The 13,588-nt window shown below is 41.9% G+C and overlaps 1 protein-coding gene across 3 annotated transcripts in view; it reads right to left on the reverse strand.

The window, feature by feature from the left end:
• The window catches only part of LOC129821932 (RNA-binding protein Nova-1-like), a 62,359-nt gene that overhangs the window by 18,124 nt on the left and 30,647 nt on the right, over positions 1-13,588 (reverse strand). For all 3 annotated transcript variants that reach the window (XM_055879683.1, XM_055879680.1, XM_055879681.1), the window contains one exon: positions 7,647-7,813. In XM_055879683.1, coding sequence (XP_055735658.1) covers positions 7,647-7,813 — 167 coding nt within the window. The remainder of the gene's footprint in view (positions 1-7,646; positions 7,814-13,588) is intronic.

The following is a 13,588-nucleotide window of genomic DNA, read 5'->3' on the forward strand; positions in this document are numbered from 1 at the left end:
ATTTCTTGGTAGTCCAAAAAATATTCCTATCAGGTTGTAAATCACAGCTGGCCTGATACATTGTTTGCTGCCTTCACCCATTCGGGATTCACTCTTTCAGTTTCAATGAATCAATATTTTGAACAAATACAGATGACTGTAACTAAGTCTGGGAATGTCAATACAATCAAACTAGCAAGGGCAATGATCACAAGTCAGCCATAACGTAGCTAATAGGCTAGCGCACATGTGTCAAGGCCCGATACACAAGCGAGTAGGAAACACAAGCGAGTATAAATCAGTCAACAGTTGAGTCATCAACTAATTACAGCTTGATGCACTCGCATCGGTGAATTCAACTTCAATTGCGCTGCTTTCGCGTGTCGTGTTTACAGCGCGCCGCAGAGGGAAAGTGTGTAGACACATGCCACAGTCCTAGCTAGGCTAATAAAAATGTTGCAGTCAGGCTTCGGTTTTTAAAGCTTGACAATGAATAACCAAAAAACCATGCAAAAGGGGACAATGTAAGCCAATAACTGCAACATTTGAGCAGCAGCCTAGGCTGGCTACTCAACTACATTGCATTTTGAGTGTAACATACAGCCATTCGGCAATCAACCACAATGGTGATCCATGCAGTGTAACGTTTTTTAAAACCATGTTACAGTACATGTTTAAATGTTACAACAACCTACAGCTATGTTTTGTTGTTTGGAGTTATTAAACACTTTTTGATTAGGGTCGCAGCTGATTATGCACATCTGCAAGCATAGCAGCAAAGGCTGGACAAATATTATGTATCTCTTTTGTTTAAAAATGTTAAAATACTATACACAGCACCCTATGTAGATAGAGTAAGTGGACATTATAAAAGGCCATATCTTCTCAAGTAAAACAATGGCCGGCGAATTTGTTGTGTTTTTTTCAATATGGCCCGTGCTTTGATTGAGTTTGATTTCCTTGGGCTAGCGTATCTATTTATTTTTGCTAGCTATTTCAGCAAGATAAAAAACTAGCTAGCTAACTAACCGCTGGGAGGAGTGTAGTGAGTGACCAACTTTTCCCCCTCATATAGTTCCGGTGGCTACAACTAAAGATTCAGATGTCATTTGGTTAGCTAGAAAATAAATGTTAATGCTGAACTTAGTTGTCAATCAAATGTATTTGGCATCAATCAAATAGGCATGCAGGCAGGAAAGTTCCCATTCAGTTGTCAAAACTTGGGTTGGGACATGCATTGGCAACCAAGCTGCAGGAGGAGCAGGCCCGTATTCCCCATCCTTTATCAGTGCAATTTTAATGACCAACTAGCAGAAAAAGTTTTAGAGTGTTTATCTAATGTTCCCTCATTACATTTTTAGCTCATCTCGCTCTGGTTACCATTAGTTATTGATATTGTTGTTGTTGATGTGCATAAGCAACTGAGGGAGAGATAGCTGTATCTTTTCATCGTTGTTTGATCAATAGGACTGTGAAGTTCGCAAATGTAAGAGGACTCCCTTGGTATTTGCAGAAATCCATTCAAGTCTATTTTGTGGCTTTTGGTGAATGTGTTCTAATGATCTAAAGTCACACTGTGGCTACTGCCTGGGAACACACAGTTTAGTTCAAAGTGAATGATGGCAGGCCCGTGTGGCAAATGGCTTATTTTCATTATAGGCCTACTGTAGCTCAAATTGGCTATGGCGCACTGGTCTGCATAGACTCTGGTCCTGAACAAGACAAATGTTTTTTTTAGGGTTTAGTTTTACTGCAGTGTCTATTAATTGTCCAAAAGCACGGTCGCTCTCCCACTCTATATTGCTATAGTATTTTCACAAATGCCTTACTATATGTCATTCCCAAGCATTCTATGAATTTATGAATCTGCGAAAATGACCATATTTAAGTGCTCGCTTGTCAGAAAATGTAAAAAAAAAAAGGTGTCATATTCTCCCTGGGGGTATATAGTAACTGCCCATGAACAAGGCAGTTAACCCACTGTTCCCCGGTAGGCCGTCATTGTAAATAAGAATTTGTTCTTAACTGACTTGCCTAGTTATATAAAGATTAAAAAAAATATGAACAGATTTTAACAAGATTTCATGTTGCTAAAATGCTGTCACTTCCTCTTTAACTGTATTAAGAAAGCAGTGCATTCGATATGGATTGTGATCTAAAATAGGATCTTAAATGATTTGGGTCAGTATATTCACATATACTATAATGTATAGTACATGAACATATGCACGTGTGTTGCAAACACACACACACAAGCACACACACGCACATACACACATACACACATACTTTGCTCAGAGTCGTGGCTGGCTCTGATCCCAAACCTGGGTCCTAGATCATGCATTAAGTGACCTCATGAGGCCTGCCATCTAACAAGTGCTGATGAGGCCCAAAATAGCCTGTCCTTGTGGGGTTGAGGTGGGGCCACGTCCGTCCGAGGAGCCTCAGTGTGCTGCTGAGCCGGGCCGACGGGCCGCTCTGCCAGGACGTGTTCACTCACAGACCCTAACACACTGTGACAACATGGAGCGGCGAAGAGAGAGAGAGAGAGGACTGAGAGGAAGACCTTCTCCTTCCCACTCCAACAGAAACAGGGCTGATGCTGTGTTCAGGCTTTTAGGCTTGGAAGTACCATTCAGCCTTAAGTAATACAACACCACTGTCCACTTAGCCCCCTCAAGGCTTTCATTAACAGAAGAATCCTGAGCTGCGAACTTTAAGTCACTAGGGAATGGCAGTGTGTTTTGAGATGGGCTTCCCAGCCTATGTCAAACACTAGCTAACCAGAGGAGGCGATGGATGGCATGCTCAGAAATGTTGGCGACCACAATCTTATCGGATTGTTTTACAGACTTCCCTTGTCACAGTGGATCACAATAACTCCGAACATTGGTGTGCCGCTGGGTAGGAATTTTTCTCACGCATATTTAATAAAAGGGGACTAGTAATGAATTGTTCTAGTATCCATGGCAACTGCTGACCTCCATCCTCCGTCTTGGTCCCATTCCCGGTCCAAGCCTTGCAGACAGATATAGTAGATTACATTGCGGCTACACATCTATTTGTCATTACATTTTTGTATATTTTTTTAACAAAACATACACATTTAAACAGCGTACAGACGCACGCAAACATCAATTACATCACACCTGCCCAGACCCACCTGCTCACACCCCCATCTCCAGCGCCCGCATCACTCTCCGCCACATGGCCTCAAACTGCACCATTTTGTTCCTCTCCATCGCCCACACGCACTTTAAACATTTAGTGAATAAATAAAACATTTTGAACTTTCCATTCTGTTAACGATGGAGGATTGGTTGATTTCCAGTTTTTAAGTATATGTTTTGGCTACACATTTATAAATACTGGACATATGACATACACACACATAAATACTATCTTAACACGAGATATGTTAGTTTTGCTTCCACAAAAGCCTGATCTAAACCTGATCTAAGATTCCTCTCCACACATACTGTAAAGCAGCAAATGGATAAACCTGTAATTCAAAAACATGAAACACTCTCCTTCAAATGACATTTCCCTCCAAAATACACACACGCACGGAAGCACGCTCACACACACATCCATACACACAGTGGCACATTTGTCCTTCCTTCCTAAGAGATTTAACCCAACATTAGCGGGTGCATATCCTTGTCAGACAACAAATATCTTGTTGTGCCTCTCTCTACCGGCTTCCCTACGAATGGGATCGATACTTGCCGGAGGAAGTGACCTTTTCCTGAGCCAGCTGATGAATCTGAAGGTTAAAAATGGCATAAAATATTTTCTGCTGGCCATCGGTCCTCCTGAGACAAGAGAGAGGGGGTGGTTGGGGGGGGGGGGGGGGGGGGGGGGTTAGTGGAGAGGTTACATTGCTCTGTTTTATTTTTTCATACGTTACAGCGATTTCCCTGATGTCGTTTTTAATTTAGGAGATGAACGGCCCACGCTGCTTGCGCTAGGCACGGCTGTATAGATTAGCCGGCGCTGTGTGCTGTTCCAATGAGTACAGTTATTAGATTCAGGATGCTGGTTAATGAAATAGACTGGGCTTGGTGATGTTGCAGAGGGAAGGGTGGGCTGAAGCGGCGCAGCCACCTTAAAGCAATCACTTATGTCTTTCCAATGGAGAAGAACCTCTGCGTTACTACAGGGTTAGGGATCATTTTAAGAGTTGAGGTTTACGGTTCTTTTAAGAGATTAGAACAAAGACCGATAGTTTACCACGTAGGATCTTCATGGTCGCTTACATGTTGATTTTCTGAACCATTAAGAATATAAACAATATTGTTTCTGTGACTGACCAGAATAAGATCCACATTTCAATTTGAAACGAAATCACTGAAGCACAATTCCTTGTAATTGACCACAAAGCCTCAGTTATATCAGATGATCATCACAGAAACCAGAGAATATTTTACATTATTCAGGAGTTGCTAGGGTCATGCTGTGAGGGAGGGCTCATGTTGTATGGGAAGCGATTGTTTATACTGTGCAGAGTCACTCAACTATGAAACAATTTCTGTATCACAACAAATATCCCTCTACAGGCAATTACACATGGTGTGCTAGTCACAACTAGCACACCATGTCCGATGGTCCGATGGTGGAGCATGACACATTTTGGGAGAAATTCCAATTCCATATCCCACATTTCCACTTTTCCACTCACTCACATCTAACTCAAAGTTAACCTGACTCCTGATTTCCTTTGCATTAATGGGCTACTTCCTGTGTGGACAGGGCAATAACAGGAAGTAGGAAGCAGGTGTTCCAGCATGGGGTGAAAGGTCACAGGAAACTGCGGTTGGCCAGAGGAAATCACTGGAGGGAGGATTCTGAAAACATTTGAGACCAAAGGCAGCAGGGCACAGCGCAAAGTTGACACAACTCACTGTCATCGTGTTATTTTAGACATCACAGTCTCGCCATAGTGGGCTGTTGTTGCCTTGAAATGCCAGATCAGATCAAAGTTAGCTAGCACAACAACGCTATTTAGCATTTCAGCTAAATTAGTCATCTATTAGCCTGGGTATCAGTTTGAATATTGAACGTCGCTCCATGTTAAGTGAGATTCAGTGTCAGTGGGTGTGAATGGTTTTTTGTGCCTGCCTGTTTGTCTGTCCTGAGTAATTTGATTAAGTTAGGCGTTTAGCATTTATTCTTTTTGTAAGCTGCCTGTGCTCCTGCCTATCCTGTCTCCATTTGGCTAGTGGAGATTAGCGGCTGTAGCTCACAGAGAGCCAGGCTGGCAGCTGTTGCTTAACATGACTTTACATCTTATCTTACATCTCTCACTCACTCTGCTCCCTAGGGCGACCAACAACGAGACACATGCCATGACAGCCGTGCTCGTGACAACAACCACGTTCAAACAATAACCACACACACAACCAAAATATGCCCTCAAAGCGCATGCGTTGTGCCTTTCGGTTGAGTATGGACGTCCATTCATCAAATGAAACCAGACTATTGGCGTTTGGAGAAGAGCTTGCATTACTAATAGTCCAGCAATCAACAGGCTACACTGTCTGTCTGTGTGTAACTCAAACACAGAATCCTTCCATACAGCACTCTCAAACTCATTATTATTAATAGTAAAAGAGAGGCACGGGAATTATTTCTGCCTAAAATAACTGCCCTTTATATCTGATGCCATTGGAGCTGTTCTTTCTCCAGCCCTGCCATCAATCCATCGTTGGATTGATCCAAGTTCACTCCAAGTTCACTCAAAAGCTTAACGGAACGATTCACCCATTTTGAATGTTATTTTGTTTTAGTGTATCTCTGAGTGATGTGCTATCAATTCCCGGGATCATTTCATGTTTTCATGTGCATCTGAGCTAACGGCCGTTCAAGCAGGCACAAATACAGCTGGTGTGACGAGTTTTGCATCGAGATGCAACAAAAACGTATAACATTCAAATTGAGTGAATCTTTCCTTTAAATACTGGTTTGTGTATCCGAGTGCATTAGTTTTGATATATACTGTATGTGTGTGTGTTCCTGGGAAACAGTGTGTGTGTGTGCATGCGTGCTTGTATAATGTGTGTGTACGTGTATATTATGCATAAATTCCTGACTATATCAGAACTGCAAAGTGTCCACTCTGCAGTAACTTTTTCCCAGTGGACTATTCTTTGCCCAGCAGAGAGGTGTGTTTAACTCGTCTGATAACGCTTACAATTACACAAGTTAATAATCAGGCTGGCCGCGCGGCAGGAGAAGGAGCAGGAGCCGCCATCGGCAGGCCCTTGTGTTGTGTTCCACGAATTTAGGTTATGGCCTCCCATCACTGAGTCAGCTCAGTAAGCACAGAAGGGACAACGCCATGAGGGATTAGCATGGCTGAAAACACAGCACAGATACCAGAAAATAACTCAAGTTCTGAATTATTAATACCCAACATGTGCTCTTTGTCCTAAAGGGTAATTGAATTAATGGGACGATAAATAGATGAGCAGGGTCAATGTTGCAGATGAAAACAATGCAGGTCCTCCCCGAAAGATCAATGGAGTGCAATCATCAAGTGGCCAGAAGTGATAATCACTTAAAGAGATTGGGAGAGGGAATCAATGGCTTGGCTAACTGAGCCTGGTCTGTGTTGGTAAGAACTGGTGGACTCTGAAAGGCCAAACAACAGAGTTCTATATTAAAAACTACAGTGACAATTCTTCTTGTAATTTTCATTCGATGGTTCCGCTATAGTTGATTTTCAAGGAAGTGGAAGGTGGAGAGGGTGATGGAAAGAGCAAATCATCTGGATAGAACGCCGCAGCATAAATGAGCTGAAAGTCTCAGCCCTGATGTGGATTTTGGAGGATGGCCTTTGCCACGTCTAACACCTCATCTATGTGTTTTAGCTGGACGACACTTATGAGCCACACTTCCTCTGCGGTGCTGAGAGAGCTTCCTTCCAGACCCTGGCCTGTGTGATAGCTAGTGACAGGTTGAGGGTAGTGAGGCTAGCGACCCGTGGTTAATGTCACATGTGTGGCTTTAAGGGGGCCTATCTGGAAGAGCAAGAAACCCCACACCCCAGCCTCCATATCCTGTCTGAGTGGATTATATCACAGCCGGAGGATGTCTCTTTCTGTCTGTTAACATGGAAGCCTGGAACACTCCCTCCCTGCATCGAGCAGACACAAAATCAGAGCTTGGCCACAAACTCACACGGGAATGATCCTTTAGATTGGGCCTTCTTCGAAAGACAAATAATAATGACTTCCACCCCTTGTTGTGAGATGGTAGCTTCCAACACACAGACAATGGAGTGAGGCTATATAGAAACTAATGACTGGGATTAGAATCATCCATTTCGGTCTGACTAGCTCAGGGGTCAACATTTTGGCTCAGCTACCGCACTGACGCTCCTCCATAAGGGTTCAGTCCAGGATTGTCAGTTTGCTCAGTCATATTCATACCTACCGACCCAACACACACCTACAACCACACACGCACGTGCACACAGACACTTTCATTGCCTCAGTTGGGATAAAATAGGTACAAAAAAACATGGAAAAATCCCTTTTACATTCACTATACACTCTCAGGTTGAACTCTTATTAAGTCCAGGGAGAGAATGTAGTCTCGGGCTCAACACTAGAGGGTCTTGAGAGAAAAGAAGCAGGGGTTGGGATCATGGTAATGGGCTTCACCTGTTTGATGCGGTCAGGGTTGACGGTGGTCTGTGGCTGCAGTATGCTGACCGGTTCTGATTTCTGGCTGCTCTGCGGCATCTCCCGCACCTTCTCAGCGATGAAGTTATGGACTCCATTCAGAGCCTCCACTGTCCCCTGGATCAGACACACCCGCTCTGTCGTGCCTTGAGAACAGACGGAAGCACATACAGAACATGACTTACTAGCTTAAAGATTTTGGCTCCTATAAAGGAGCGTTGGTTGTTGACAAATACATATAGAACATATGCAATATTAATTACTGGTAATGTACTCTCATTACCAATCAAGCATCTTGAGAAAATGTCATTTTATGAATATGTGTAGGCCTAATCAAATTTCAAAAGTTTCACTTCTGGTCTTTCCCAAGATGGCGGCCAACATAGGAATTGTGTAATAGTATTTGCACGTCATAAAATACAACCCTGTAATTTCTAAATACAGTCTCGTATAATGGGTTCCACATAGCAGACGCTCCCTACAGTATTTATGCAATGACCCAATATTGTTTTTTTCTATTTCAGTTTCCTGACTTCACATCTCCCATCTGTGAAAGTAATAGCAGTAACGCCTGGTCAAATTTCATTAGTAAAGTCATACAGGGTCAGAAGGATGAATACAGCCTGGTCACAGATCTGTGTTGTACTGTTTTGCCAAAAGTATCATACCAAAAGTATCATATAGGAGTTGTGTATACATCACAAACAGATCTGGGACCAGGCTAGGATGAAAATACTCAATTGACTAGAACCATGCCTAAATGAAGTCCATGACTATTATACTATGGTGTGTCAGGTCATTTGAAATGTATACAGTGATGATATACCTAATGAAGCCTGTTAGGCAGCATGAATACTACTGAGTAATTAACATCACCCAAGGTCAAAGTGTGCTTACAGTAATACAGCAGATTAAGGATCTATGTCATGCTATATGCACTAGTCCTATATAAACAGTATATATATATATATATATATATATACATATATATACAGTGGCTTGTGAAAGTATTCACCCTTTGGCATTTTTCCTATTTTGTTGCCTTACAACCTGGAATTAAAATTGATTTTTTTGGGGGGTTTTGTATCATTTGATTTACACAACATTCCTACCACTTAGAAGATGCAAAAAAAAAATATTGTGAAACAAACAAGAAATAATACAAAAAAACTGAAAACTTGAGCGTGCATAACTATTCATCCCCCTCAAAGTCAATACTTTGTAGAGCCACCTTTTGCAGAAATTACAGCTGCAAGTCTCTTGGGGTATGTCTCTATAAGCTTGGCACATCTAGCCACTGGGATTTTTGCAAGGGGGATGAATAATTTTGCAAGGCACTGTACTAGCAACCCCTCTGCTACATTCATTATCAACCATTTGGTTTCACTATTGCATGTCTACAACCATGATTAGCAGTGAGACAAATGTTTAAAACGTCCACATGGCCACATCTGTTCAGTGTTACACTGTACTGCGATCCCATGACAGGATGAAGTTGTGAACGCAGCTGAAACAACAGCCACACGGCTATGGAGTGTCTTGTTGTTCAGAGAATGGGCTACAGTACATAATGACTGGTGTTGGACAGGGAGTCTACTGAAAGACTTCATATTGCAACTAATTCAATAGTAACACGAGTCATTGACTGGTCTGACATTGGAGTGTCCCTCAGGAGGGGAACTGGACAATAAAAGGGTTCATTTACAATGTCGACCTCTGCGTTACCAGTACTATACAGTATGCACTTCATTTTTAGGTCCAGATTCTATCAGCCTTGCTTGCTACAGACCTTGGTTAATTATCTTCCTCTACTGCCTTTATCAGCTGCATTGGCGCCATGCATCCAAGACTAACACAACTTCTCTCTGTGTAAATATATTGTCACCGTTCTCTCAGAACATGTGTGTTTAGACCATGAAAGGAAAGCAACCCGCCTAAAAGCCCTCATAACGTGTCAGAAACTGGGCCAGTCCCAAACCAAGCCCTCTCCCTCTCCTCTCCCTCCCTTCCTCCCTCTTTTTCTCCCCCTCTCCCTGTTTCCCTCCCTCTCTCTTCTGTTAGGGCCGGACTGACATTTGTCCTTATCGCCTCCGAACAGTCGCAGCGTCCTGCTTCCTCCTTTCCCTCCATTGTTTTCTTGGGCCAATGGGGTTGAGTTTGGCCCTACGCAGTACCAGTTGCGGCGAGCTATTAATACAGAGAAATTGAGGAATCTCAGACTGTGGGTTGGGGTAAAGAGCCTCTGTGAGTTTCTGACAGCTGGTATCCCAGGGTAATCTGGGCCCGACCAATCAGCCAGTGGATTATTAGGGCAGAGATGGCCATTGTCTTGGCATGTTGATGTGGGTAAGAGGGGTGGGGAGGGGAGGGCAGACTGGTTATACCGCAGCAAAGGCCATACTATCAAATTGTACCCTTTTTTGCCACTGTTTTCCTGTATTTTCAATTGTATAGGTAATTTCTATAGATAGGCAGAGAGTCTAAGGTTTGATATTCAGCAGCACAGTTGAACCCTACTAGTTAAGTGAAGGCCTAGGAAAGTGATGACTATTGTAATGTAGCTAAAGGGGAAAAGTGTGTGCGTGTGTGTGTGTGTGTTTGCGTGGGTGGGAGGGAGGGGGTAATCCTGCAGGAGAAGTGTCACTGTTTGACAAAGCTTTTCTCTGCTATGTTGACATCTCCCACAGTGCTCACAGAGCATCCTCAGTTGGCAGTCCCATCCCTACTACTCGTGTTGGTCTGACTAACCTCTACCTGGTTACTGCTATAGTTACAGTTACTATGGCAGGGAAACCCCTTGTTTCCTCCCAATCAAAAGCACACAAGACTGCTTAAAAGTATTTAGTACTTTCTTATTTACAATTTCTACGGGTGAAGGATTTCCTGCTGCAATAATCTGAACCTGAAATGAATGAAAATATGAATACAACTGAACTGCTGATGGGCATTATAGGGAACAGGTCGAATATTTTCTTCAAATGTGGTCAGATGAACCACGTTTTGGAGCCTTTGGCCTGACACAAGTCATTGAGAAGCACTTCATGTAGTAGATAGATGGCCTGGCTGGAAGAGTTCAGCTCAGCAACAACTGCCATGCTGAGAGCGATGGGCCATTTCAAGAGCAGTTGTTTTTATGGAATCATTAATTGTGTGACTCATTCATTCCCCGCACGAACGGGCAGAGAGGAGAGCAGAGGGGAGCTGCTGAGAGATGATGTGTGCCCTGGCCTCCCCTGCCCCTGAGAGCATGACAAACCTCACATGCAGCAGCAGCAGCAGAGGGGGCAACCCCCCGCCTAAATGTCCTCTTACACAGTTCTTAAATACACACTTCTGGCTAATTCTGGTGGACGTCCAATGACAGAGCCCATCTCTGGATCACCAGGAAGTACTTGAAGATGTATTTAATTCTACCGCTTTCACTGAAATCATCCCAGTTTAATCCCTTATTCCAATTCTGAGACATCTTGAAAACAATCCAGTATTCTATCATGGCTGGATTCACACTGGGATAACCCGAGAGAGGAAAAGCCTGATAAATACCAATCTTAAACTTTGAGATATGGTGGGTAGGTTTAATGTAAGCTCATTAAAGGGAGCTCCATAGGCCCTGGCTAATCCCACCAAACTGTGTACCTTTGATCTAATAGAAGGATTATCGGCCTATTATAGGTGAGACTTTCATTCATTTTGTTTCAATGGGTTAAATATCATCAAATAGAGGAAATGTGATGATGCAGAATCACTCAGCCATGTCACATATGCTGTGTTTATTCTAGGCTGCCTGTGTAAAAAAATATCAGAATTCCTTTGCCTGTGTAAAACAATATCATAATTCCTCTGCCTGTGTAAAAAAATATCATAATTCCCCTGCCTGTGTAAAAAAATATCAGAATTCTCCTGCCTGTGTAAAACAATATCATAATTCCCCTGCCTGTGTAAAACAATATCATAATTCTCCTGCCTGTGTAAAACAATATCATAATTACCCTGCCTGTGTAAAACAATATCATAATTCTCCTGCCTGTGTGAAACAATATCATAATTCTCCTGCCTGTGTAAAACAATATCATAATTCTCCTGCCTGTGTAAAACAATATCATAATCCCCCTGCCTGTGTAAAACAACCCTGCCTGTGTAAAAAAATATCATAATTCTCCTGCCTGTGTAAAACAATATCAGAATTCCCCTGCCTGTGTAAAAAAATATCAGAATTCCCCTGCCTGTGTAAAAAAATATCAGAATCCCCTTACCTGTGTAAAACAATATCATAATTCTCCTGCCTGTGTAAAACAATATCATAATTCTCCTGCCTGTGTAAAACAATATCATAATTCCCCTGCCTGTGTAAAACAACCCTGCCTGTGTAAAAAAATATCATAATTCTCCTGCCTGTGTAAAACAATATCATAATTCCCCTGCCTGTGTAAAAAAATATCAGAATTCCCCTGCCTGTGTAAAAAAATATCAGAATTCCCCTGCCTGTGTAAAAAAATATCAGAATCCCCCTACCTGTGTAAAACAACCCTGCCTGTGTAAAATAATATAATAATTCTCCTGCCTGTGTAAAAAAATATCATGATTCCCCTGCCTGTGTAAAAAAATATCATAATTCCCCTGCCTGTGTTAAACAATATCATAATTCCCCTGCCTGTGTAAAACAATATCATAATTCTCCTGCCTGTGTAAAACAACATCATAATTCTCCTGCCTGTGTTAAAAAATATCATAATTCCCCTGCCTGTGTAAAATAATATCATAATTCCCCTGCCTGTGTAAAACAATATCACAATTCCCCTGCCTGTGTAAAACAATATCATAATTCTCCTGCCTGTGTGAAACAATATCATAATTCTCCTGCCTCTGTAAAACAATATCATAATTCTCCTGCCTGTGTAAAACAATATCGGAATCCCCCTGCCTGTGTAAAACAACCCTGCCTGTGTAAAAAAATATCATAATTCTCCTGCCTGTGTAAAAAAATATCATAATTCCCCTGCCTGTGTAAAAAAATATCAGAATCCCCCTGCCTGTGTAACAAAATATCATAATTCCCCTGCCTGTGTAAAAAAATATCATAATTCTCCTGCCTGTGTAACAAAATATCATAATTCCCCTGCCTGTGTAAAACAACCCTGCCTGTGTAAAAAAAATATCATAATTCCCCTGCCTGTGTAACAAAATATCATAATTCCCCTGCCTGTGTAAAAAAATATCATAATTCTCCTGCCTGTGTAAAAAAAATATCATAATTCCCCTGCCTGTGTAAAAAAATATCAGAATTCCCCTGCCTGTGTAAAACAATATCATAATTCCCCTGCCTGCGTAAAACAATATCATAATTCCCCTGCCTGTGTAAAACAATATCATAATTCCCCTGCCGGTGTAAAACAATATCATAATTCCCCTGCCTGTGTAAAACAATATCATAATTCCCCTGCCTGTGTAAAACAATATCATAATTCTCCTGCCTGTGTAAAAAAATATCATAATTCCCCTGCCTGTGTAAAATAATATCATAATTCCCCTGCCTGTGTAAAACAATATCATAATTCCCCTGCCTGTGTAAAAAAATATCATAATTCCCCTGCCTGTGTAAAACAATATCATAATTCCCCTGCCTGTGTAAAACAATATCATAATTCCCCTGCCTGTGTAAAACAATATCATAATTCCCCTGCCTGTGTAAAAAATATATCATAATTCCCCTGCCTGTGTAACAAAATATCATAATTCCCCTGCCTGTGTAAAAAAATATCATAATTCTCCTGCCTGTGTAAAAAATTCAAATCCCCTGCCAGTGTAAAAAAAATATCATAATTCCCCTGCCTGTGTAAAAACAATATCATAATGCCCCTGCCTGTGTAAAACAATATCATAATTCCCCTGCCTGTGTAAAACAATATCATAATTCCCCTGCC

Source organism: Salvelinus fontinalis, chromosome 24 (genome assembly GCF_029448725.1).
Source record: "Salvelinus fontinalis isolate EN_2023a chromosome 24, ASM2944872v1, whole genome shotgun sequence".
NCBI lineage: Eukaryota > Metazoa > Chordata > Actinopteri > Salmoniformes > Salmonidae > Salvelinus > Salvelinus fontinalis.